Source organism: Eptesicus fuscus, chromosome 1 (genome assembly GCF_027574615.1).
Source record: "Eptesicus fuscus isolate TK198812 chromosome 1, DD_ASM_mEF_20220401, whole genome shotgun sequence".
Taxonomy (NCBI): Eukaryota; Metazoa; Chordata; class Mammalia; order Chiroptera; family Vespertilionidae; genus Eptesicus; species Eptesicus fuscus.
Window position 1 is genome coordinate 8289857 of NC_072473.1, and position 25322 is coordinate 8315178.

At 44.1% G+C, this 25322-nt stretch overlaps 1 protein-coding gene and 1 non-coding gene across 2 annotated transcripts in view; both read right to left on the reverse strand.

Annotated features, from left to right (window-relative positions):
* Positions 1 to 25322, reverse strand: part of CTPS2 (CTP synthase 2) — a 133244-nt gene that overhangs the window by 73788 nt on the left and 34134 nt on the right. Inside the window, exons 8-13 of the mRNA XM_054720544.1 lie at positions 22445 to 22596; positions 16907 to 17039; positions 12009 to 12097; positions 10218 to 10312; positions 5084 to 5146; positions 4933 to 4976 (exon numbers count right to left, since the gene is read on the reverse strand). Of these exons, the coding sequence (XP_054576519.1) occupies positions 4933 to 4976; positions 5084 to 5146; positions 10218 to 10312; positions 12009 to 12097; positions 16907 to 17039; positions 22445 to 22596 (576 nt within the window). The remainder of the gene's footprint in view (positions 1 to 4932; positions 4977 to 5083; positions 5147 to 10217; positions 10313 to 12008; positions 12098 to 16906; positions 17040 to 22444; positions 22597 to 25322) is intronic.
* On the reverse strand, positions 17243 to 17346 carry LOC114227597 (U6 spliceosomal RNA). The gene has a single exon (XR_003613654.2). It is a non-coding gene; the product is annotated as a U6 spliceosomal RNA (small nuclear RNA).

Sequence of the window (25322 nt, forward strand, 5' to 3'; positions counted from 1 at the left end):
AGGTTTGATCCCTGCCCCCAGTTGGAGAGTGTGTGAGAGGCACATCTCACATTGATATTTTTTTCTCTCTCTCTCCTATCTCCCTCCGTCCTCCCTTCCACTCTCTCTAAAAATCGATGGAAAAAATATCCTCACTCCTCAGGTGAAGATTAAAAAAAAGGAAACACATATCCATACCTGTGTGGGTACACCCATGTACCCACACACACAACCAGTTAAAGGATGGTCATCAAAGAACATTGCCAAAGCTGTGTAATAGTGGCACCTACTGGTAAAATAATTTCCTAACCCAAAGTACTCTCTTAAAAAAGTAAACCCATGATTTGCCTATACAGTCATTTCAGCCATTAGTCGGGACATATGTTTAAAGCCTCATAAGGAACTCTTGGAAGTTATGGTTCATTGTGGTCTAAAATGCAAGCTATAAAAGGAGTAAAGAGTATCTCAATATCCTTCCATGGAGTGATCTCGAGCATATAGTATTAAGTGAGAAAAAAAAAAAAAAGGTAGAAAAAAATGTGCAGAGTATGCTACCACTTATCGAAGAAGGGAAAAAGATTACAAATAGACATACAGGTTTACTTATATTTTAAAAATGTAAAGATAACCCCCTAAAATAAGAACTAATAGCTGTCATAAGGGAAGGGGGGGATAGGTTGGAGGGAGGAGAATTATAAGTGGATGTCTCTAAATCAATGGTTCTCAATGGGGGGGATATTCTGCCTGTGCCCCCAAGGGATGTTTGGTGTCACAATTTTTTAGTGTCACAATTAGGGGTTGGGAGATCTGTACTATTAACATTTAGTAAGAAGAAGCCAAGAAGGCTCCTCAACATCCTACAATGCACAGGACAGTCCCCACTACAAAGAATTACCCAGTCCAAAATGTCAACAGTCCAAATTATCTATATACACTGAGTGGCCAGATTATTATGATCTCTGAACACATAATAATTTGGCCACTCAGTGTGTATATCCTATCTAATAATAGACAAATATGCAAATTGACCGCACCTTGGGTGTAGCGAAGCCACGCCCACCAACCAATCAGGACGAGTATGCAAATTACCCCAACAAAGATGGCGGCTAACTTGCATATCAAGACAGCGTGGAAAGAAGCCAAGAGCTGCAGAAGGGAGTAAAGCTTCGAAGAAGCAAGCAAACCGGGGGGAGGAGAAGGGAGGAGCGAAGTCAGGGCCGGGGGCGAAGGGAAAAGCAGGCAGGCTGGCGGAGAAGGCGGGGCGGGTGACAAGGGCGGAGCGGAGGCGGGGCCGGGGGCGAAGGGAAAAGCAGGCGGGCTGGCAGAGAAGGTGGGGCGGGCGACAAGGGAGGAGCGGAGGCGGGGTAGAGTGCAGCAGGAAATCCTATTGCAGGATTTTTCCTGCAACGGGAACGCTAGTATATATATATATTAGAGGCCCGGTGCATGAATTCATGCATGGGTGGGGTCCGGCCAGCCTGGCCAGGGGGAGGGGACATGGGCGGTTGGCTGGCCTGCCTGCTGGTCAAACTCCTGGTCAAGGGGACAATTTGCATATTAGCCTTTTATTAAATAGGATATACTCTGAGTGGCCAGATTATTATGCGTTCAGAGATCATAATAATCTGGTCACTCAGTGTATATATAAAAGCCTAAGCGACCTTTAAGACAGAATGACCGGAACAACTGATTGCTATGACATGCACTGACCACCAGGGGGCAAACGCTCAATGCAGGAGCTGCCTCCAGCCCACAAGCCCTGATCACTGGATGGGGCCTGCCGGCCAACCTCCTGGTCCCTCCCCCCAGCCAGCAGGCCCCCATTGCCCAATTGGGGCCAGGCCCCAGGCTGGGATGGGGAACCAGGGGTGAGTGGTGGCAGATGCAGCCCCTTTCCCAGGGAGGCCAAGGGCCAGCTCCCTCCTCAGGGCCAGTGGCCAACCTCCTGGGTCCCTCCCCCAACCGGCAGGCCCGAATCGGCCTGATGCCAGCCCACCACGGTGGAGGTTGGCCCTTCCCCCCGGCCACAAGCCCCAATCGCCTGATCAGGGCCTGCTGGCCAACCTCCTGGTCCCTCCCCTCAGGCAGCAGGCTCTGATCGCCCGATTGGAGCCAGGCCACAGGCTGGGACAGGGAACTGGGGGTGGGTGGCGGTGACTAACCTCCCGCGGTGCCCAGGCAGAGGGCTGCAGCCTCTTGCTGGCTACCTGGGGGTGGGGGTGACAGGGATGGAGGTGCAGTGAGAATGCAGGGTGTCTGCCAAGCTTGCTCTCACTTCCCCTGCTACCTTTCCCCGGGATGCCAGGGCTCATGCACCAGGGAAGCCCCTGCACTCAGGTGCCAGGTGCCTGTGAGGAGCCCACCCCGCACCCACACGGCCTCTTCCAGGTGAGCCAGGCCACAGCTGCTGGGATCGCAGGGGCCAGTCGTGCCCCCATGGGTTTGCGCAAGAGCCGGTCTGCGAGGCCAGCCAGGAGAGAGCGCGCTGCCCACCCGGCTTCCGTGCAATGCTGCTGGGCAGCCCAGAGGCCCATACTGCGCCCTGGCCCGTGGCGTCTAGCTGCGCTCACCACATCTCCATGTGGGGACTTGGGCACCGTGACTCAGGCAGACAAGAGTGCACAGGGGCCCGGCGGCCCAGGTGCCACCCAGGGCCCAGAGGTCAGCTGGGACCTGCCCTTCCACACCAGACACTAGCACTTCGATCGCTGGCCAGGCCTAGGGACCGCACCTGTGCATGAATTTCATGCACCAGGCCTCTAGTATGTCTAATAAGAAACCTGTATCCAGAGCATGTAAAGAACACTTAGAGCCCTAACCGGTTTGGCTCAGTGGATACAGCGTCGGCCTGCGGACTCAAGGATCCCAGGTTCGGTTCCGGTCAAGGGCATGTACCTTGGTTGCAGGCACATCCCCAGTGGGGGTTGTGCAGGAGGCAGCTGATCAATGTTTCTCTCTCGTTGATGTTTCTAACTCTCTTTCCCTCTCCCTTCCTCTCTGTAAAAATCAATAAAATATATATATTTTTATTTTTTTTTTTAAAGAACACTTAGAATTTAATAATAAAAAGACAAATAACCCAATTTAAAAATGGGCAAGGAGTCTGGATAGACATTTCTCCAAAGATGATATACAAGTGGTCAGTAAGCACATGAAAAGATGCTCAATATCTAAGCCATCAAGAAAAAGCAAATCAAAGCTACAATGAGATACAATTTAATGCCCACTAGAATGGCTATAATAAACAAGACAGACAATAACAAGTGTTAAGAATGCAGAGAAATTGAAGCCCTCATACACTGCTGATGGGAATGTAAAATGTTGCAGTCATTTTGAAAACAGTCTGGCAATTACTTGAAAGGTTAAACATAGAGTCACCATGTGATCCATAATTCCACTGCTAGGTGTATATACCCATGTAAAATGAAAATATATGTTCATACAACAATTTCACACAATGTGCATAGCAGTATAATAGTGAAAAAGTGGAAACAATCCAAATGTCCATCAATGGACGAATTTGTTAATAAAATGTGGTATGTCAATATAGTGGAATATTACTCAGCAATAAAAAGAAACGAAGAACTGATAGATGCTATAACATAGACAGATGTAGACATAATTATGCTAAGTAAAGCCATAAGGTACCTTACTTCATCCTTAGCTCAGGATGTCACATATATCTCATTCTCCTTCCCTGTCTCTGAATCTCTCGTACATGTCAGGATTCTTACTCTCTCATATATATGGGGTTCCCATACATACGTATGTAATTAAATTTCGTTATTTTTCTCTTGTTACTCTGTCTCATGTCGACTTAATTATTAGACCAGCTGAAAAAACTTAAAGTGTAGATGAAAATTTCTTCCTTCCCCACAGCACACAAGCTGAGAAAAAAGGAGGCCAGGAAACGCTTCCCAGGAGGAATAGTAAGTTGTCAGTCATCGGGCATGTTTTTTTGTGGGGTTTTAATGAAATTCTTCATTGGTTTCATTGAGATTCTAGGGGGAGGGAGGTTGCAGGAGGGGAACATCTTGGGTAATAGGGAATCTCAAGATACATCAAAAAAATTATTCAGATTGCCCAAACATAAATCCCAAGTGTGGAAAGGAGGGGATGTCATGGGTTGAATTAGCAAGGCAGCAGGTGACAGAGCATAATAGCCTTCACTCCCAGCCAAGAACCTTGAACTGAATATTTTACAGGAAAGGGAATTAGTGGAAAATGAGGAGCAGCGGAAGAACAGCTGTCACTTTTGTTTTAGAAAGACAGATGACCACCAGTGTGGAAACTAGACAGACAGGGATGAGTCTAGGGACAGGCCAACCCATTTATTTATATTAGCTGTTATAAATTGTTGTCACAGTCAATTTAATCCTTTCCTAAACATTAAGCTTGAACTGCTGCAAAGATAAATCAGTCCAGGATTGTGTCTTTCTTCAACACATAGCTGGCAAAATGGACTCTTGAAAACAAAGCAGTTGTATGTAAAAAAAATAAAATAAAATCATATATAATTTTAAATATCCTGATAGTATAATAAAAAATAATAGCAGTAATAATAATATCACATATAATTGTTTTAATCCTCACCTGAGGATATTTTTTCCATTGATTTTTTTTAGAAAGAGTGGAGTGGAGGGAGGAGGGGGAAAGAGAGAGAAACATTGATGTGAGAGAGAGACATCTATTGGTTGCCTCCTGTTCGCACCCCAACCAGGGCTAGGGTTCAAGCATGCAACCCAGGTACGTGCCCTTGACCAGGAATAGAACACACAACCCTTCAGTCCTCGGGCTGACGCTCCAACCACTGAGCAACAGCCAGGGCTCACATAATTTTAAATGTCCTGATAGTGTAATGAAAAAATAACAATAATAGCCCTTACGAGTTTAGGCAAAAGCCAGAAACAAAATGACAATAACCCAACCCAGAGAGATAAACAAGCCACTTACCACAGGGACACGGGCACTTGGCTCAAATTCTGTGGAATTGGCATCTGAAGATTAAGAAATGAATTCAATAATTAACCAATATTGCTGAAAAATATTTTAAGTGAAAAGAATAATTTTAAAGGGAAAGTAAGTAGATAAATCTCAGACTTACCTTTCAAGTTAAGGCAGTTCCTTGCAAACTCTATCACTGCTAGTTGCATCCCAAGGCAAACTCCTATTTTAAAAAGCACACATATAAAGCAAATGAACATATTTTGTATCTCTTCATATTTTCTGTTCATTTGTTTGCTGTCTTCCTCCTCCATCTAGAATGCAGACCCTGAGAGGAAGACTCTGGCTGTTGGGTTCACAGCCATACCCTGTGCACTCAGATATCTGTGGCAGAGGCAGGGGAGGGGGTTAGATGACTTGAACTTGAGGAGGAAAGAATTCAAGGTCAGAAAACAGCAGGAAAGGCTAGGGCAAGTTCCAAAAGTCAAATCTACCTCCCTCCAAATTTGTCTCTAAATCAAGGCACATATATGGGCTCCAGGGCTATCCCAGAGCACCCGAATCCTTCAGAGAATATCTACCAACACCCAATCAAGAGGGGGACTCCACAACCCCCCTTCTCAGCTTCACAGCCTTCTTTATGAAGGCAGCCTCAGGCTGGCCAGCGGGCTGAGATCTGAGGAACCAACAAGTGGGCAGGGGAACCCAGAACATTCCTATAACCTCACTGTAGGAAGACAGCACCTACACTGCGGGCTTGAGTGTGGCTGATAGAAGGGCAGGAAGACACAAAATGGAACTGAACAGAGAGCTCAATAAGAAGGAAGAGACCTGTGTAGTCCCAGGCCTGTTGCCACAGGGACTCGCCCTTCTCTCATCTCCATATTCACTGCAGCCCACCAATTTCTCTCCACTAAACAAATGCATAATGCTCTTAGAGACATATCCAAGGAACACAAGAGATTCAAAGGAGAGAGCAATCAATATACTAAGCCAGAACAAAGTCGGGAAGCGTGCAAGTTCCACATGGCTAGGACATAAAGAGGCCTTGTGTTAAAGAGAAAGCTACGGAGTTGAGAACTGTTCTATAAAGTGATAATTATCTGAAGAACATGAACCACATGTATACAGAAACCAAACAAGATTACTTCAAAAGAAATCAATGGCCCAGAAGAGCTTAGAAGGGTAAAACAAAACAAGGTATCAAGGCAACTACTCCTGGCTTCCCTTTTGAAAATGGGTCCCAGTGGAGAGCTTCTAAGAAGCTAATCAAAGACCAGGCAATGGGGAAAATGAATCGTCTGCTGATAGTAAAAGGTACCCAAGCCTGTCCACTCGGTCTGCAAACCCACCAATACATTCAAGCACAGCGTGAAACACAGCCTCTCTCCACTCCCTCTCCTGCCTGAATCCCCACACGCAGGGCTGCCTTTATCCCGTCAAGGATCCATTTCATCTGGTTTCACTGGCACAGAAGCCATGCTTTGCAATCTGAACAAAAGCATGAAAAAGACCCAGCTGCCCTGACCGGTTTGGCTCACTGGATAGAGCTTCAGCCTGCGGACTGAAGGGTCCCAGGTTCGATTCCGGTCAGGGGCATGTACCTTGGTTGCGGGCACATCCCCAGTAGGGGGTGTGCAGGAGGCAGCTGGTCGATGTTTCTCTCTCATCGATTTTTCTAACTCTCTATCCCTCTCTCTTCCTCTCTGTAAAAAATCAATAAAATATATTAAAAAGACCCAGCTGTACCACATGTTAACACAGCTGTTCCTGCAAAGTTGGATGGTCTTTCTGAACTATTTTTTCGAGAAGGAGTAAATTTCAACTTCAACATTTTTCATGCTGATAAGAAAGAACATTGTGGAGTTCTGTTGAATGGTTCTCCACTTTAAGTGGTGAAAAGATGGATCTGGGTGAGAATCGGAGGTCAGGGCAGGTATAGACAGCAAGTTCTCCCAGCCTCTTGCTACCAACCAGAGCAATGATAAGTTCTCCAAACTCTCTAAAAGGCAGGATAGTGAAGATTTTAGGCTTTGAAGGCTGTAGGGTCTCAAACTCTGACACTGTACCACAAAAGGTGCCATAGACAATATATAATCAAACTAGTGGCCTGGTGCACGGATTCATGCACATTGAAAGGAAATTAATTAGAAGAAATATTTTAATATTGCTATTCGCCCTTTCTCTATAAGTGTCAACCAAATTCACGATTGACAATGACAGATTGAAACACACATGTGCGATTGGCACCAGCGAGAGCTTTATATGTATCGCGCATGCATAAGTCAACTTAGCCTTTTATATATAGAATAAACTTGTTTAATTAGACCTGATTTCTGATTTAACTAAACTTTTTCCAGCCCAGTGAAGCACCCCAACTTCTCTTTCAGGTAATTGTCAGCAACACAGCAGTAAATAGCAACACAAAGCAGATTATTATTGTAGATCATGCAGGGAGAACAAGGGTAAAATATTTAACTGCAGCAGTGTTTGACTATATTCTGTACAGTGAGAAAGCCTGAAATCGAGGAGGAACCAAGATGGCGGCATAGTTAAACAACTAATCTGCTGCCTCACACAACAATTTCAAAAATACAACTAAAAGACAAAAACGTCTACCACCCAGAACCACGGGAAAGCTGGCTGAGTGGAAGATTTACAACTAAGAAGAGAAAGAAGCACAATCGCTGAAAAGCTGAGGTACGGAGGCACTCGAATCGGGCCGGCGGCGGGCGGCTGGGTGCGCGGCTTTTCTTCAACCCGCAGGGAGACAAGCTCCCGATCACTCTGAAATCCAGTTTCTGGGGACACTCGGGGGACCCAGGCACCTACGGGGAGAAGCTGGACTCTCGGCCATCGGGTCGGAAAGTGAGAGTGACTTTTTTGCAGAGGTGCGCCCAGCAATCATTGTTTACTGCGCTGGAGCACGGGGCGCAGGGACTTGGAAACGTGGAAAGGCAGAGACGGCTGACGGCAGCCATCGCCGTTGGCCACGCCCCAGCCTAGTGACGTCCTGAGACCCCACCCAGCCCTGAGGCCCCGCCCTGAGGCCCCGCCCCGCACATTCTACAAACCCGCCCAGGCTCCACACAGCGGCTTTTGCATATAAATGGCCTGTTCTGGAGCAGCTTAACCAACTGCAGCTCCAGTCAGACTACTCCAAAACTGCCCAAGCAAAGGAGGAGAAAACTAGCCCTTGCTGTAGCTCCTGCTGGGGGACACACAGTACACAAGGGTACACCAAGAGTGTCCACCTCAAGTAACTGGGAGGCTGACCCGTTGAACCAATAGGACACCTAGTACACAAAACTACCCTACCAACTTAGGGAAGCAGAGAATATGAGAAGGCAAGGAAACAGATCACAAACCAAAGAAATGGAGGAGAACAAGCAACTGGACATAGAGTTCAAAACCACGGTTATAAGGTTTTTCAAGAATTTCATGGAAAAGGCCGATAAATTCCATGAGGACCAACTAGAAATTAAACATACACTGACTGAGATAAAAAATATTATACAGAGACCCAAAAGCAGACTAGAGGATTGCAAGAATCAACTCAAAGATTTGGAATAAAAAGGGGCCAAGGACACTCCTCCAGAGAAGCATGAAGAGAAGAGAATTCAGAAAGTTGAAGATAGTGTAAGAAGCCTCTGGGACAACTTCAAGCGAACCAACATCAGAATTATGGGGGTACCAGAAGAAGAGAGAGAGCAAGATGATGAAAACCTACTTGAAGAAATAATGAACGAAAACTTCCCCCACCTGATGAAAGAAATAGACTTACAAGTCCAGGAAGCGCACAGAACCCCAAACAAAAGGAATCCAAAGAGGACCACACCAAGACACATCATAATTAAAATGCCAAGAGCAAAAGACAAAGAGAGAATCTTACAAGCAGCAAGAGAAAAACAGTTAGTTACCTACAAGGGAGCTCCCATACGATTATCAGCTAATTTCTCAACAGAAACCATGCAGGCCAGACGGGAGTGGCAAGAAATATTCAAAGTGATGAATAGCAGGAACCTACAACCAAGACTACTCTACCCAGCCAAGTTATCATTCAGAATTGAAGGGCAGATAAAGAGCTTCACAGATAAGAAAGAGCTAAAGGAGTTCATCACCACCAAACCAGCATTATATGAAATGCTGAAAGGTATTCTTTAAAAAGAGGAAAAAGAAGAAGAAAGATAAAAATTATGAACAACAAATACATATCTATCAACAAGTGAATCTAAAAGTCAAGTGAATTAAAAATCTGAGGAACAGAATAAACTGGTGAACTTAATAGAATCAGAGGCATAGAATGGTAGTGGATTGATAATTCTCAGGGGGAAAGGGGTGTCTGTGTGGGGAGTATGGGAAGAGACTGGACTGAAATCATTTTCAAGGTTCACGCTTTCTTACTTCTTTTCAGTCAGATTAAGTTTCTAAGCTTTCTAAATCTCCGTTTTCCGACTAATGAAAAGAAAATAGGATTCCACTGAGTTTCCTATCTACCTACTCCAGGACTTCTGTGAGGATCAAATGAGATGAAGCATGGGAAAACACTTCACAGACATTTGGTTAAAGTGTAAAATGTTTGCACCTGGCTATAAAGCAAGTTGTGTTCCTGCGCTGAAGAAACTCCAAGGTGGCTAGTTGCTAGAGAGAGGAAGCTGGGCATTGCTACGTGATGTCATTATCCAGCGCCCACAGCGACTGTTTCCAGGCTGGGCTGGGCTGTGGGCCACATTTTGTGCCATGGGGTCTTGGCAGCATTGGCTGCGATTTGTTGGACTGTCACTCCAGGGTGGTGGTGGGGTGACAGTGGTGGGGCCTGATATGTATAGATTAGTGTGGCTATGTGCCGATAAAACTTTATTTACAAAACAGGCCACAAGCAAGGTATAGTCTTCAAGATACAGTTTACTGACCCCTGTAGCAGACTAGTTGGTGCCTGAATACTCAAACATGAGTTCACACCTTTCACATTAACAAACCCTATTAAGTGTTACCCCTACTAGGTGTCAAAAATCAAATAAAGTCGCCCTGGCCGGTGTGGCTCAGTGGATAGAGCGTCGGCCTGCGGACTCAAGGGTCCCAGGTTCGATTCCGGTCAAGGGCATGTACCTCGGTTGCGGGCACATCCCCAGCAGGGGGTGTGCAAGAGGCAGCTGATCGATGTTTCTCTCTCATCGATGTTTCTGGCTCTCTATCCCTCTCCCTTCCTCTCTGTAAAAAATCAATAAAATACATATTAAAAAAAAAAAAAATCAAATAAAGTCATAGTTAGGATCCATAAACATGAATTTTACCCAGAAAAGGAATCTTCTTTGCCCTTGCCCAGGTAATCGCCTGGAGTTTGCCCAATGTTCCTCTGATTCCGAAGCCTCCTGGCACCAGAACACCACTGCAATCAACACACAAGATGAGAGTGAATTTGACATTATTTTTATTTTTTAAACTCTTATTTTCAGCCTTTCATGCTTACTCATCCCCAATCCAACATTAGAGCATACACTTGAGGTCTGTATTCAGAATTGATTACATGATCTGACATCCTGAACTTTCTTCTTGAAATCTTCCCAATGTATATAGAAGTTGCAACAATTTCTCACAACTGACCCCAATATATATTTTTCTGATAGGTCTTTGTGGCATGAGCATAGTGACTGAGAACTCAATTCAATTTAAAATGTCACTGGTTTAGCCCGGCTGGCGTGGCTCAGTGGTTGAGCATCAATCTATGATTCAGAAGATCACAGTTCGATTCCCAGTCAGGGCACATGCCCAGCTTGCGGGCTCGATCCCCAGTATGGGGTGTGCAAGAGGCAGCCGATCAATGATTCTTTCTCATAGTTGATGTTTCTCTCTCTCTCTCTCTCTCCCCCTCTCCCTTCTTCTCTCCGAAATCAATAAAAATATATTTAAAAATAAATAAAAAGCCACTAGTTTATCTGAATAAAAATAGGTTAGGATTTTTTTTAAAGCACTTCATAAAAATGTTAAGATCTCTTACATAATCAGCAAGAGTTAATCTGGTAAAAATCAGCCTAGGATTTCAATTGCTAATTAAGTAGAGCACATAAAAATTCCCGTTAGCCCTGGCTGGCTTGGCTCAGTGGATAGAGCTTCAGCCTGGGGACTGAAGGGTCGCGGGTTCGATTCCGGTCAAGGGCATATGCCCGGGTTGTGGGCTTGATCCCCAGTAGGGGACGTGCAGGAGGCAGCCGATCGGTGATTCTCTCTCATCATTGATGTTTCTATCTCTCTCTCCCCTCTCCCTTCCTCTCTGAAATCAATAAAAATAAATAAAAATATATTTTTAAAAAATTTCCCTGTTAGAAGACACTTTAGACACCTTCTAGACAAACACTCATTTGAAAAGACAAGACTTCAAGAAAAAATCCAGGAAGGTCATGCTACCCTCACAATACAATGCTACCCCCAAGAGTTCTGTCAATTACTTATATAATAAAAATGAAAATAAAATGATGTGGAAAAGAAAATATAACCAAGAGAGAAGGGTTGTCATGCTTGCACTTTAACTTTGTGTAAGATCCATCTCTGCATCTTTCATACAACCAGCACTCCCTCTAATACAGGATGCCCATTCTCCCCCAAATAAAACCAGTTCCATTGCAAGTGCCACTAACATTAACATGGCACATTGAAAAGTAAATGCGACAGTCGGAGAAAGATAAATATCACATGATCTTACTCATCTGTGGGATATAATGATCAACATAATCTGATGAACAAGAATAGATCCAGAGACAAATGGCAGGGGAGGTGGGGGGGGGGGGTGGTAGAGAGCAACCAAAGGACTTGTATGCAAGCATATTAACATAACCAATGGACACAGACACTGGGGCGGTGGGGAATGGCTGGGGGGTGGTCAATTGGGGAAAAAGGAGACATATGTAAAACTTCAGACAATAAAAAAAAAGTAAATGCAATGTGAATGTTTCACAACCACCCATAATGACACAAGTACTCCAGGCTACCTTTCAAAATGCAAAATTTAATAATTGGGTCAATCAAATCCTTACAGAAAAAGCACAGTGTCATTCTCCTAACTAGGGTGAACGGGCCCCAGGACTCACTCAGCTTTGCATAGCTTCTGCCACGCCTCATGGAATTTCACAGGGTCCTCAGTTTCGGTGGTGTGCTCCAGATCAATGGAGTCTATGTACTAAAAACATCCAACAGATTAAAGGAACATTTAAGAAAAATAAATACTCAGAAATACAAGAACTATCTAACACTATGACAAAATTATTCAATAACTACTTGTTATGCAAACACTGTACTGGACACTTGGGATAGAAAAGCATGATCTTTGTCTTGGAGCTCTTATTATCTTTAAGAAAGATTACGAAACCAGATAAACAGGCAGCAACAACATAGTGGAATAATGGCCACAATGAACAAGGAAGAGAATGCCACACCTAATCTAGACCCGGATGCTGAAGAAGGGAGGCAGTATCACCAGAGAAGACTGCTGGGAAGGTGATGTCCAAAAAGCTAAGCCCTTGAGGATGAATAGAAGCAAGATGAGCATGTGTGTGCTTGTTGGGAGGCAGGTGGGAAGGTGTGCAGAAGACAAAGGGATAATCGGGGGGGGGGGGGCGGCGAAGAAACAGTGTATAAAACATCAGAGAAAGAAATAAAGTGGTGGAGAAACCAAGATGGCGGCCTAGGTAAGCACCTAAACTGCTGCCTTGCACAACAATTTCAAAACAACAATGAAAAGACAGAACGGACATCATCCAAAACCACAGGAAAGCTGGCTGAGTGGAAATTCTACAACTAGAAGGAAAGAGAAAAGCTCACGGATCAGAGGAGACGCAAAGCGCTGAGGTACAGAGACACGCACGCAGAGAGGAAGGTGGCCGAGTGCCTGGCTGGCGGGAGGAGAAAGGAAGCCCCCAACTGCACTGAACCCCAGTTCCGACTGCACTGAACCCCAGCTCCAGCCGAAACCCCGTGGACCCAGGCTCATACGGGTGGAGTCTGGACTGCAGAGGAAGGTACACGGAGACTCGGAGAATTGGGGGAGCCGCGGCGGGCAGGGGTCTGGAGGCGTGTGCATGAGTGCGCGCAGAGAAGACTGACTGCGGAGGTTGCCGCAGGCTTTCCCTAGCGGAAGGAGTCGGAAGCTCCTGACTGCACTGAATCCCAGTTCCACTGCACTGAAACATAGTTCCGGGCGAGCCTCTGGGGGACCCATGCTCTCACAAGGGGAATCTGGACTGTCAGGCGGAAACTCAGGGGAGCCGCGGAAGGCAGAGGTCTGGAGGCATGTGCACAAGGGCAGGGCTGACGGGAAGCCAAGACTGTTTGCTCAGCCCTGAGACTCCGCCCCATCCAAGCTGAGCACAGAGGCTTTTGCAATTTTGCAAGTCTGGTCCTATAAGGCTGTCTCCAATACAGAAGGTATCCCGGTGTAGACACAGCGGGTCCTCACAGCCAATTGGCCTGGAGGTCAATTCCTTCCAGTGATACCAACAACAATCAAGACTTAACTACAACAAGGCTGTACACACTGTCCACAAAGGGGAGCACCAAGAGTGTCCACCTCAAGTAACTGGGGAGGCTGACCCACCGGGCCATATAGGAAACCTAGCACACAAAGCTACCCTACCAACTCAGGGAAGCAGTGAAAATGCGGAGTCAAAGAAACAGACCACAAATGAAAGAAATGGAGGAGAAAAGACGACTGGATATAGAATTCAAAACCACGGTTATAAGGTTTTTCAAGAATTTCCTAGAAAAGGCTGATAAATTTAACAAGACCCTCAAGGATATGAAAAAGGACCAATTAGAAATTAAACATACACTGACTGAAATAAGAATATTATACAGAGACCCAACAGCAGACTAGAGGAACGCAAGAATCAAGTCAAAGATTTGAAATACAAAGAAGCAAAGGACACTCAGCCAGAAAAGCAAAAAGAAAAAAGAATCCAAAAAGCTGAAGATAGTGTAAGAAGCCTCTGGGACAACTTCAAGCGTACCAACATCAGAATTATGGGGGTGCCAGAAGAAGAGAGAGGAAGATACTGAAAACCTATTTGAAGAAATAATGACTGAAAACTTCCCCCACCTGGTGAAAGAAATAGACTTACAAGTACAGGAAGCGCACAGAACCCCGAACAAAAGGAATCCAAAGAGGACCACACCAAGACACATCATAATTAAAATGCCAAGAGCAAAAGACAAAGAGAGAATCTTACAAGCAGCAAGAGAAAAACAGTTAATTACCTATAAGGGAGCATCCATACGATTGTCAGCTGATTTCTCAACAGAAACTATGCAGGCCAGACGAGAGTGGCAAGAAATAGTCAAAGTGATGAATAGTAAGAACCTACAACCAAGATTACTCTACCCAGCAAAGTTATCATTCAGAATGGAAGGTCAGATAAAGAGCTTCACAGATAAGAAAAAGCTAAAGGAGTTCATCACCACCAAACCAGTATTATATGAAATGCTGGAAGGTATTCTTTAAGAAGAGGAAGAAGAAAAATGTAAAGATAAAAATTATGAACAACAAATACATATCTATCAACAAGTGAACCTAAAAATCAAGTGAATTAAAAATCTGAGGAACAGAATAAACTGGTGAATATAATAGAATCAGGGGCAAAGAAAGGGAGTGGATTGAAAATTCTCAGGGGGAAAGGGGTGTGGGGGTGCAGGAAGAGACTGGACTAAAATTGTACACCTATGGATGCGGACAATGGGGGGGAGATAAGGGCAGAGGGTGGGGTGGGAACCAGGTGGAGGGGAGCTATGGGGGGGAAAAGGAGAAACAACTGTAATAATCTGAACAATAAAGATTAAATTTAAAAAAATAAATAAATAAAGTGGTGGCTACTCTGGGGCCCTCGAAAGAGGCTCCACCTAGCCAAAGAAGTTGACACTTGAAGCCACTGAATGCTCTTAAGTGAAGGGACAACAGGAACAGAGAGAAACTGTAGAAAGATCATTCCAGAACAATATGGGAAATGAAGGAAGGACTGGAAAGCAGTAGTTCAGCAATGTAAACACAGCAACAGACTGGACTTAAACAGAATCCACCAGGACCATGACTCAAATAGTACTGAGCAGAAGCTAATGCCAGTGAATTCCATTAAATGAAAACTTGTGTCAACAATTCGTATGTTCAGAACAATCCCCACATATCTATATTATTTTAGTATTTCTTTTGTAAAAATTATTACCTGATTATGTATTAAGATTTGAAATTTTAAAGGCTTAACACAATTTGCATCATAACAATTTTTCTATTGCTGTCTTTTGTTTTCTATAAGGGGGTGGAGGTCTTGGAGGAATGGGAAGAACAGGAAGGGCAATATTCCTTAGAAAGCCAAAAAGTAAAAGTGGTTAGAAAAAAAGGAGGCTGCAAGAGGTGAGCCCTAGCCGGTGCTCAGTGGTTAGAGCGTCGGCCCACAGACTGAAGGATTGGGGGTTTGATTCCAATCAAGGGCACGTACCTTGTTTGCAGGCTCAATCCCAGGTGAGAGGTAACCAATCGATGTGTCTCCTCACGTCGATGTCTCTCTCTCTCTCTCTCTCCCCCTCCCTTCCACTCTCTCTAAAACTCAATGGGAAAAGATATCCTCGGGTGAGGATTAACAAAAACAAAAAGGAGGCTACAAGAGGTGAGAGAAAAGTCGTAGGTCCTAAGCTAGTGTCGAAGTGGAAGTTACTAAATATCTTGGACATAAATATGTATCTTTTTGCTCTTTACATAAAAGTTTTACCATATAAATCATGTGATAAGGCTTTCTTGAAGCATGATATACCCATGCAGAATATCATTAAATATAAACATTTATATATATAGAGAGAAAAGTCTAGAAAGATAAACATTAAACTGGGAATGAGAGGTACAGAGAGAAGTGGGATATCAGGGAAGAGGAATCTTTTGCTTTCTGCATTTTATATGAAACTTTAAAATTTTCTACACTGAGCAGGTATTTCCATATCTCATAACCACAAAAAATTTACTCAAGCCCAGCCAGCGTGGCTCAGTGGTTGAGTGTTGACCTATGAACCACGAGGTCATGGTTCGATTCCTGGTCAGGTGTATGTCTAGGTTTTGGGCTCCATCCCCAGTAGGGGACATGCAGGAGGCAGCCTATCAATGATTTTCTCATCACTGATGTTTCTATCTCTCTCTACCTTTCTCTTCCTCTCTGAAATCAATAAAATATATATTTTTAAATAATATACTCAAGTTATATATGGTAACTCCATCCCATAATACTGATTTTAAGAAACAAATAATCAGCCCTAGCTGGTTGGGCTCAGTGGATAGAGCGTAGGCCTATGGACCAAAGGGTCCCGGGTTCGATTCTGGTCAAGGTCATGTACCTCATTTGCAGGCTCCTCCTCAGCCCTGGCCCTGGCTGGGCCACGTGCAGGAGGCAACCAACCAATGTGTTTCTCTCACATCGATGTTTCTCTCTGTCTTTCCCTCTCTCTTCTACTCTCTCTAAAAATCAATGGGAAAATATCCTTGGGTGAGTATTTAAAAATAATAATAATAATAATAATAATAATAATAATCACTGTTTGCCAGTTATCACTCCTCCAAGTTAGAAAAGGCAATATAGCATTTTTAAAATATGGATTCCATTTCAATGCTAAAGGGGAAAAAAGTTCTGTTATTTTCTTGTTAGGCAAATACAATGTACTTAAATGAACATGAAGTATATATGGCCCTGGATGTGCAAAGCCTTATTTCAGGAACTGTGCCTTAAACCTGTATGCTCAATAAAGTTAACATGGCTATCAGTGGAAAGGCCTGCTAACAAGATTGGCCCTTGGCTGGCATCTGGAAACTTGGACTTGGGGATCCTTCAACACAATCTACCTCTCTGATGAGATCAGTGCGTTCAGGGTGATTTGGCCATAGACACAATCTACCTCTCTGAAGCACAAGCTATATCAGAGTAAATGAGTGAAATATCCAGATGACTGGGCTGCGACTCACCATCAGATTCAACTTGTGGTTGATGGCCAAGGCTGAGTGTTCCAGAGCTTTAAACACAGAGGCATAGCAGTCCCTCAGCTTGGTGTATTTGCCGACCAGAGCTATGGAGCATGTTTTCTGTAGCCTTTCGTACCTGGGAGGGAGGACAAGCTTAAGGTTATATGCATGTATCTTATCTCCATTCCCCTTTGCAAATTCAGACCTTCTCCCCTTTTATGTTTTTGTTGTCACAGAGTATCCCGATTTATGCTGAGAGTTCATTTCCGAATTGCAGTAGCTATTGTCTTCTTCTATCTTTTTTAATGTTTTTGCCTTCTCTAACCTTTATGTGATATTTAAAAAATGGAATGCTTCACAAATTTGCATGTCATCCTTGCACAGGGGCCATGCTAATATTCTCTGTATCACTCCAATTTTTTTTTAGTATGAATACTGCCAAAGTGAGCACCCAAGGCGCTTTTCAAAACCTGAGAAGCAGACAAGCCTTGAACTTTATGTACTTGATTCAAATCTCCACCCCACCCCCAAAGAACTCAAACCTGTAGGCAGACAGATTTCAAAACCATAAGAAATCCCCACGTTGCTTTACATCAGCAAGCACAGATAGAAATCAGAGAAAAAGTTAAAAGCACTAAAAATATAAAAAGGCTGTCCCCATCTTATAAACATGAGCTGTCCTTGAATTCATTTATAAGGAGACATTGTACTAAAAAATGCATTCTGTGTCAACAGGAAACATTCCAGTATCAACTTTGTAAGGTGACATTATATAAGAAAACACATTCAAAGTGTCTACATTAAAAATTGCTACACCTATATAATTTTATTAACCAATGTCACCCCAATAAATTCAATAAAAACTTTTTTTAAACTGCTACATTCCCAGCTGGCCCACAAAAGCCAGGTTATTCATGGCATGCCTGAAAAAAATGGTGCTAAGAGAACTATTTAAAATGTTACAAGGCATTTAGATCAATTTTATGAGGAAATTCCATTCTACATAAGATGCTTAATCACATTTTGCCATTAGAGACACAATCTTTACTGTTGCTTTTGTCAGGAAATCTGTTCAAAGAACATGAGAAATGTCTGGTCTGATACTAAGTAGGTGGAAATGTCATCTTGGGGCTGAAGATATTTTAGGGCTTGGAAGCAAACCCTCCAACACCTAGGAACAAAAATGTTACATGATGAGGAATATTCCTCATTCAGATTAATATCTGCAAGGAGTACAAGAGCAATATGATGGCAAACAGGCTAGGAGGAGAAAAATACACAGGAAGCAAAGAAGTCAAAACTGGCAGGAAAGGTGACTTTCTAGGAAGGTGACAAAAGTACCTAAGAGAAGGCTGCTAAACTTTCCACTTGCTACTTAATTTTTTTAAAATATATTTTTACTAGAGGCCTGGTGCACAAAATTTGTGCACTCAGGGGGGTCCCTCAGCCCAGCCTGTGCCCTCTCACAGTCCGGGAGCCCTTGGGGGGTGTCCGACTGAAGGCTTAGCGCTGCTTCAGAGGTGGGAGAGGCTCTTGCCACCGCCACTGAGCTCGCCAGCCATGAGCCCAGCTTCTGGCTGAGCAGCGCTCCCCCTGTGGGAGCACCCTGACCACTAGGGGGCAGCTCCTGCATTGAGCGTCTGCCCCCGGTGGTCAGTGTGCGTCCTAGTGACGGGTCATTTCACAGTTTGGTCGATTTGCATATTAGCTTTTTATTATATAGGATTGAGGATTGATTTCAGAGAGGAAGGGAAATGGAAAGAGAGACAGAAACATCAATGAGGAGAATCATCGATTGGCTGCCTCCTGCACGACCCCTACTGGGGATCAAGCCTGAAACCGGGGTATGTGCCCTGACTGGGAATCGAACCTGGGACCTCTTGGTCCATGGGACGACGCTCAATCCACTGAGCCACCATAGCCGGGCTCACTTGCTACTTAATTTTATGTTGCTCTGGAGATTCCGTAGCTGCCCTTGCTTCACCCAGCTCTAAGTAAAGGACACAGGTAGCAAAACTAGTTGGTATCAAGCCAAGATTCCAAGAGACAGCAGCTAAGTACTTCCTGTCCCAAATGTTTGGCGCATGGGAACTGGGGATCGTAACACATTTGAGCACAACAGTTTGGCTGAGCCCTCACCCCCATTCTCACTCCTACATTGAGGGAGGGACATCAACTCTGCTCCCTGGGGGGAAAGCAGGATTAGAGTCAACACTGCCAGTTTCTCCTTCCGCTTACTCATGTCTGGTCTTCCTAGGGGAAGAGGAGTTGCTCGGCAGCTGGGTGAAAGAGGTAAGTCCACTGGGTCATACCAACCAGGGAGGAGGGCCACTGTCCAGGATGTACCCTAAGCCCACAATTCTGGTGCCCTCTTTCCCTCTCGGACTCACAGGCCAGGCTCATAGAGCAATGCCCAGACCAGCCCAGCCTCAACTTCATGGTCTTTCAACCATTACCTGGGTGTGAGAGGCAGGTTGCTGACCCTGCTATGAGCTGCTGGTGGGAGGCAGGCCTGGAGTCCACTTCATAGGGCCATCCCCCACAGGCAAGTCCCCTTACTTGACTGAGAGGCGAGGTTGTCCCCACTTTGGCCTCGGGTCCCACACTCGCTCTCCCATTCAGTTCAATGAGGAACCTCTGGCCTCTGAGCAGCACTAGACCTTCATGATCAAAGCTGCCCTTTGACCTCTGTTTTCCCCTGTATCTCTCTACAGGCTGGACTGAGGGGATAAGGACTAAAGAATGAACACTCCAAACTGCCATTACCAATAAACCAACATCACCACCAAATGATGCAGAGAGAGTGATGCTCAATAGCCCCCCAGAATCTGTGAATGTGACCAGATTTGGAAAACGGGTCTTTGCAGATGCAATTAAGTTAAGGATTTCAAGATAAGATCACCCTAGATTAGGATGGGCCCTAAATCCAAAGATAAGAATCCTTATAAAAGAAGAGAAGTGGGGCCGAAACCGGTTTGGCTCAGTGGATAGAGCGTCGGCCTGCGGACTGAAGGGTCCCGGGTTCGATTCCGGTCAAGGGCATGTACCTTGGTTGCGGGCACATCCCCGGTAGGGGGTGTGCAGGAGGCAGCTGGTCGATGTTTCTCTCTCATCGATGTTTCTGGCTCTCTATCCCTCTCCCTTCCTCTCTGTAAAAAATCAATAAAATATATTTTTAAAAAAAAAAGAAGAGAAGTGGGGAAGACACAGAGAAGTCCATGTGATGACAGAGGCAGACGTTGGAATGATGCGCCCACAAGCCAAGGAACACCAAGGACTACTGGCAGTCCCAAAAGCTAGAAGAGCCGCATGGAATATATCCTCCCTCTGAGCCTCCAGAAGGAACTAACCCTGCTGATGCCTTGTTTTTGAACTTCTGACCTCCACAACTGTGAGAGAATAAATTTCTGCTCTTCTAAGCCACCCAGTTTGTGGTGTTTTGCAGCAGCAGCTACAGGAAACTAATACAAAACCCAAACACTGGCTTTAAAAAGCACAGAGGCATATAATTTAGAGCTATTTCCAATAAAAAGAATTACAAGCCCTGGCCAGTGTTGATAAATGGTTAGAGCGTCGGTCCATGCACTGAAGGGTCAAGGGTTCAATTCCTGGTCTAGGGCACATATCTGGGTTGCAGGTTCACTCCCCACTCCCAGTTGAGGCACATGCAGAAGACAACCAATCGATGTGTCTCTCTCACATCGATGATTCTCTCTCTCTCTCTCTCCTCTCTCTCTCCCCCTTCCTCCCTACCTTCCACTCTCTCTGAAAAGCAATGGAAAAAATGTACTCATGTGAAGATTAAAAAAAAAAAAAAGAGTTACAGTATTAAAATGTCTCATGCTTAAGGAGGATGAGCCTCAAGCTACTCTAAAAATTCCTACAAAGTGACTGATTTCTTAAGCATTCTGGGCTTAATTTATCATCATTCAGAAGAGTACCTAAGCTCAGAAACTACACTTTATTCCTGATTCTTCTTGACCCAGAAATTCTAAAACACTTTTTAAAAATAATACTTTATTGTTGCAAGTATTATATATGTCCCCTTTTCTAAAACACTTTTTAAATTTTTTAGTGCAAGGACAAAGAAACTCCTATCTACTAGTCATCTACCAAGGTCAGTAATTTTGTCAGCATCATATCATTTTAATTATTGTTACCAACATCAGTAATCAATTCTTAGTGTCTGATTCAATGGTAAGGCCTTACGTGTTTTGTTTCCTTCATTGCCACAATGTAGGTACTAATACCCTCCTGTTATGTATGGCTGGAAGGAAAAGCCCAGAGAGGTTAAGTAATCTGCCCAAACTCACACAGCTAGTGAGAGGAGAAGCTGGGGTTTGAATCCATGGTGCTTGATGTCAAAGCCTACATTTTTTAAAATTTAGATATAATTGACATGTATCATACTAGCTTTACAGGTACAACATAATTCAATATATGTAGATATTGCTACATGAGCACCACAATAAGTCTAGTTAACATCCATCACCACATATAGTCAGAAATATTTTTTCTTATGATGAGAACTTTGTTTTTATTTTGGAGAGAGGAGAGAGAGAGAGAGAGAGAAACATATATGTGAGGGAAACATCGACTGGTTGCCTCCTACACATGCCCTGACCAGAGATCAAACCCAAAACCTCACCCTAGCCAGTTTGGCTCAGTGGATAGAGCATCAGCCCTCGTATTGAAGGGTTCTCGGTTCAATTCTGATCAAGGGCACGTATCTCGATTGCAGACTCAATCCCTGGGTCAGGTTGGGGTGTGTGTGGGAGCCAACCAATCCGTGTGTCTCTTTCATATTGATGTTTCTCTCTCTCTGTCTCTCCCCCTCCCTTCCACTCTCTCTAAAAAAAAAAAAAAAAAAAAAAAAAAAAAAAAAATCAATGGAAAAATATCCTAGGGTGAGGATTAATAACAACAAAAAATAATGATGCTGATAGTTAATAAATGTGAAATGGAACAATAACAAATAGCCAAAACTTCCCATTTAAAAGGATTTTTCTTGCCCTAGCTGGTTTGGCTCAGTGGATAGAGCGTTGGCCTTCGGACTGAAAGGTCCCAGGTTTGATTCCGGTCAAGGGAACATGCCCAGGTTGCAGGCTCGATCCCCAGTAGGGGGCGTCCAGGAGACGGCCAATCAATGGTTCTCTCTCATCATTGATGTTTCTTTCTCTCTCTCCCTTCCTTTCTGAAGTCAATAAAAATATATTTAAAAGCAAAAAAAGGATTTTCTTTAAGAAATTAACCAAATCTTAAAAACAAGCAAAACAAAACAAGAAACAGAAAACTCATGATATTTAAAACCATTTAAAATATCCAGAAACTAAGAAATAAACTAAGAAATAAATCAAAATGCTCAAAGATCCCAGAAATCTTCAAAGAATACAGTAAAACATCCTAACAATGTGCTAGAGCTTTAAACACATCCATACAAAACATACACATACAGAAAGCCAAATGCAACATAGGTACGTGCCAGTCCTACCCCAAACCCAAGAATTATTAAAGATTACATTAGTAATTCCTTTTACGTACCTGTCAGCCATATTTTTCCACTTGAAAAGCAAATTATTTGCAGAATCACCAATGGGCAAATCCAATCTCTCTTTAAAATATTTAACGATGCCTTGTTCCTCCAAAAGCACAGGCACTCGGTATGTGGAAGAAACATCATGGATACATATGACCTGGTTGATGATAAAACACCATATTTAAGTGGAATGACTCAAAGATGCCACAGAATGAGTTCAAGAGTAAGCCAGAACTCAAGAGTCTGGCAGTTCATTTATACTCATAGAAGAAAACCAAGAGCCAGCCTGGAGAGAGCTCCTGGGAAGGCACATGGGCATTCTTCCTTAAATAATTGTCATCTGAGCCGAAACCTGCTTGGCTCAATGGATAGAGCGTCGGCCTGTGGACTGAAAGGTCCCGGGTTCAATTCCGGTCAAGGGCATGTACCTTGGTTGCGGGCACATCCCCAGTAGGGGGTGTGTAGGAGGCAGATGATCGATGTTTCTCTCTCATCAATGTTTCTAACTCTCTATCCCTCTCTCTTCCTCCCTGTAAAAACCAATAAAATATATTTTAAAAAAATAAAATTAAATTAATAATAATAATAATTGTCAGCTGAACCCAAGGCGACGGGCAAAGCCGTGTCTTAGTTACACATCTTACCAAAAAGGCAGATGTGTTCTCAGCACTGACTCTTATCTTTGCCCAGGTGTCCGGAAGTGGGTTTTGATATGTAAATCCAGTCAAGCACCAGGAATGCAAGAATGCAAATAATCTCCTTTGTCTTGACTTTTGGTGAAACTTCCTGGTATTTGGGGGTATAAAATAAACACGCTGCATCGGCTCTGGGTCACTGTCTCTCCATCAGAAGAGGGCGGTGGTCCCACCCGGCCCCAGCTTTTTACTTCTATCTCTGTGTCTGTCTTTTTCTTTCATTTTCTCAATCCCCAGCCACCCCTACTCAGGAACTGGACTGCTCTCTAGCCAAGCTGGACGTGGAAAAGAGAGAAATATTTACACCAGCCACCTAAACCAGAGGCAGAACTAACACAAGGTTAGTTTGATCAAATTACAAAATGCTTTGAAGTCATTATTCTACCCCTAGAACCATGGATACTGTGGCAGAATAAAAAATATATAAATATATATAGTATATGGTCTTTGTTCTCATTTCCTGAAAGAACTTCAAAAACCTTTGGAATTTTCTGAGTGACAGGTATCTTTGTTATGCTAATGAGGTGACACAGGGTGGTCCCTACATGGCTTGAGGATGGGAGTTAGACACCAGAAAAACAAACCAAGTCATTAGAAAGCTGGAACTTTCAGCCACCTGAACTCCAGAGAGGGGATGTCAGGGGGGAAGAGGGGAGTATCTAGAGATTGAGTTCAATCATGTGACCAGTAATGAACTCTCAATAACAAGAAGACTGGGGAGCATCCTGGTTGGTGAATATGCAGGTGTGCGGGAGGGTGGCTCATCCTGACTCCATGGAGATGAGAGCTCTTGCACTCAGGACCTTCCTAGACCTTGCCCTATGTATCTCATCTTGCCGTACATTTGCACCCTTTATATATAGCACTTTCCTGATTCTGTAACTCATTCTAGAGAATTCTCAAACCTAAAAGGGTTGTAGTCAGCCAGGCAGAATTGTGGGTGGCTTGGGGACACTGGAAACTTATGGCTGGTGTCTGAAGTGCGGGCAGTCTTAGAAAGGATTGAGCCCATAAACCTATGGAGTCTGACTCTCACTCTGGGTACTTAGTGTCAGAGTTGAATTGCAGGACCCCCAGCTGATGTCAGAGAATGGTGTTGGAACACGGATGCTTCTTTATATGTCAAGACACACGGCCCAAGGCACCATGTTCTAAGTCTAGGTTAAAGCAGTAGCATTAAATACATCCCCCTTAGCTCCTAAATGTGGGTATGTAATTTGTTTGTTCGTTCATTTGTTGCTGCTGCTATAGTTGCTTTTGTCCCCTCCCTTCTTGTGGGTAAATTTACAAACCCACATTGAACACAGTCAAATTAATTACACCTGTTAGAAGAGAATGGCTCCTTTGCCAGGTGGTGTGGTTGTTTTTCACACTTACCCTAACGAGCTTTCACCGCCCTCTCAAGTACATCCAAGAAGCTACTGGCAGGCACTTAAGGATCTGCCACATCCTAAATAAATGCCAAGAAATGTTCTGCCAACAGTATGTGTGCAGTCTTCCTAAATCCGTAGCTCTCCAACCAGGGACTCCTAAGCTGTTTGAACATCATCAACCTGATACTTAAGACGAGTGTGCCTCATTCGTGCATTCACCAACACAACTGAAAGTGCTGAGATGTCACCGATATGAGGCTTTGTCACAATTTAAGGGTAAAACCAAATCTCTGGCCCTAGCCCCGTGGTCGGCAAACTGCGGCTCGCGAGCCACATGCGGCTCTTTGGCCCCTTGAGTGTGGCTCTTCCACAAAATACCACGGCCTGGGTGAGTCTATTTTGAAGAAGTGGCGTTAGAAGAAATTTAAGTTTAAAAAATGTGGCTCTCAAAAGAAATTTCAACTGTTGTACTGTTGATATTTGGCTCTGTTGACTAATGAGTTTGCCGACCACTGCCTTAGCCGGTTTGACTCAGTGGAGAGAGCATCGGCCTGCAGACTGAACGGTACCGGGTTTGATTCTGGTCAAGGGCACATTCCCCGGGTTGTGAGCTCAATCCCCAGTAGGGTGTGTGCAGGAAACAAGCAAGATCAATGATTCTCATCATTGATGTTTCTAACTCTCTCTCCCTCTCCCTTCCTCTCTGAAATCAATAAAAATAAAACAAACAAACAAACAAAAACCAACCTAAATCTCTGGACAACCACAACTGCTATTTTATCCTCCAGGCCAGAGAGATATTTTTTCAAATGTCA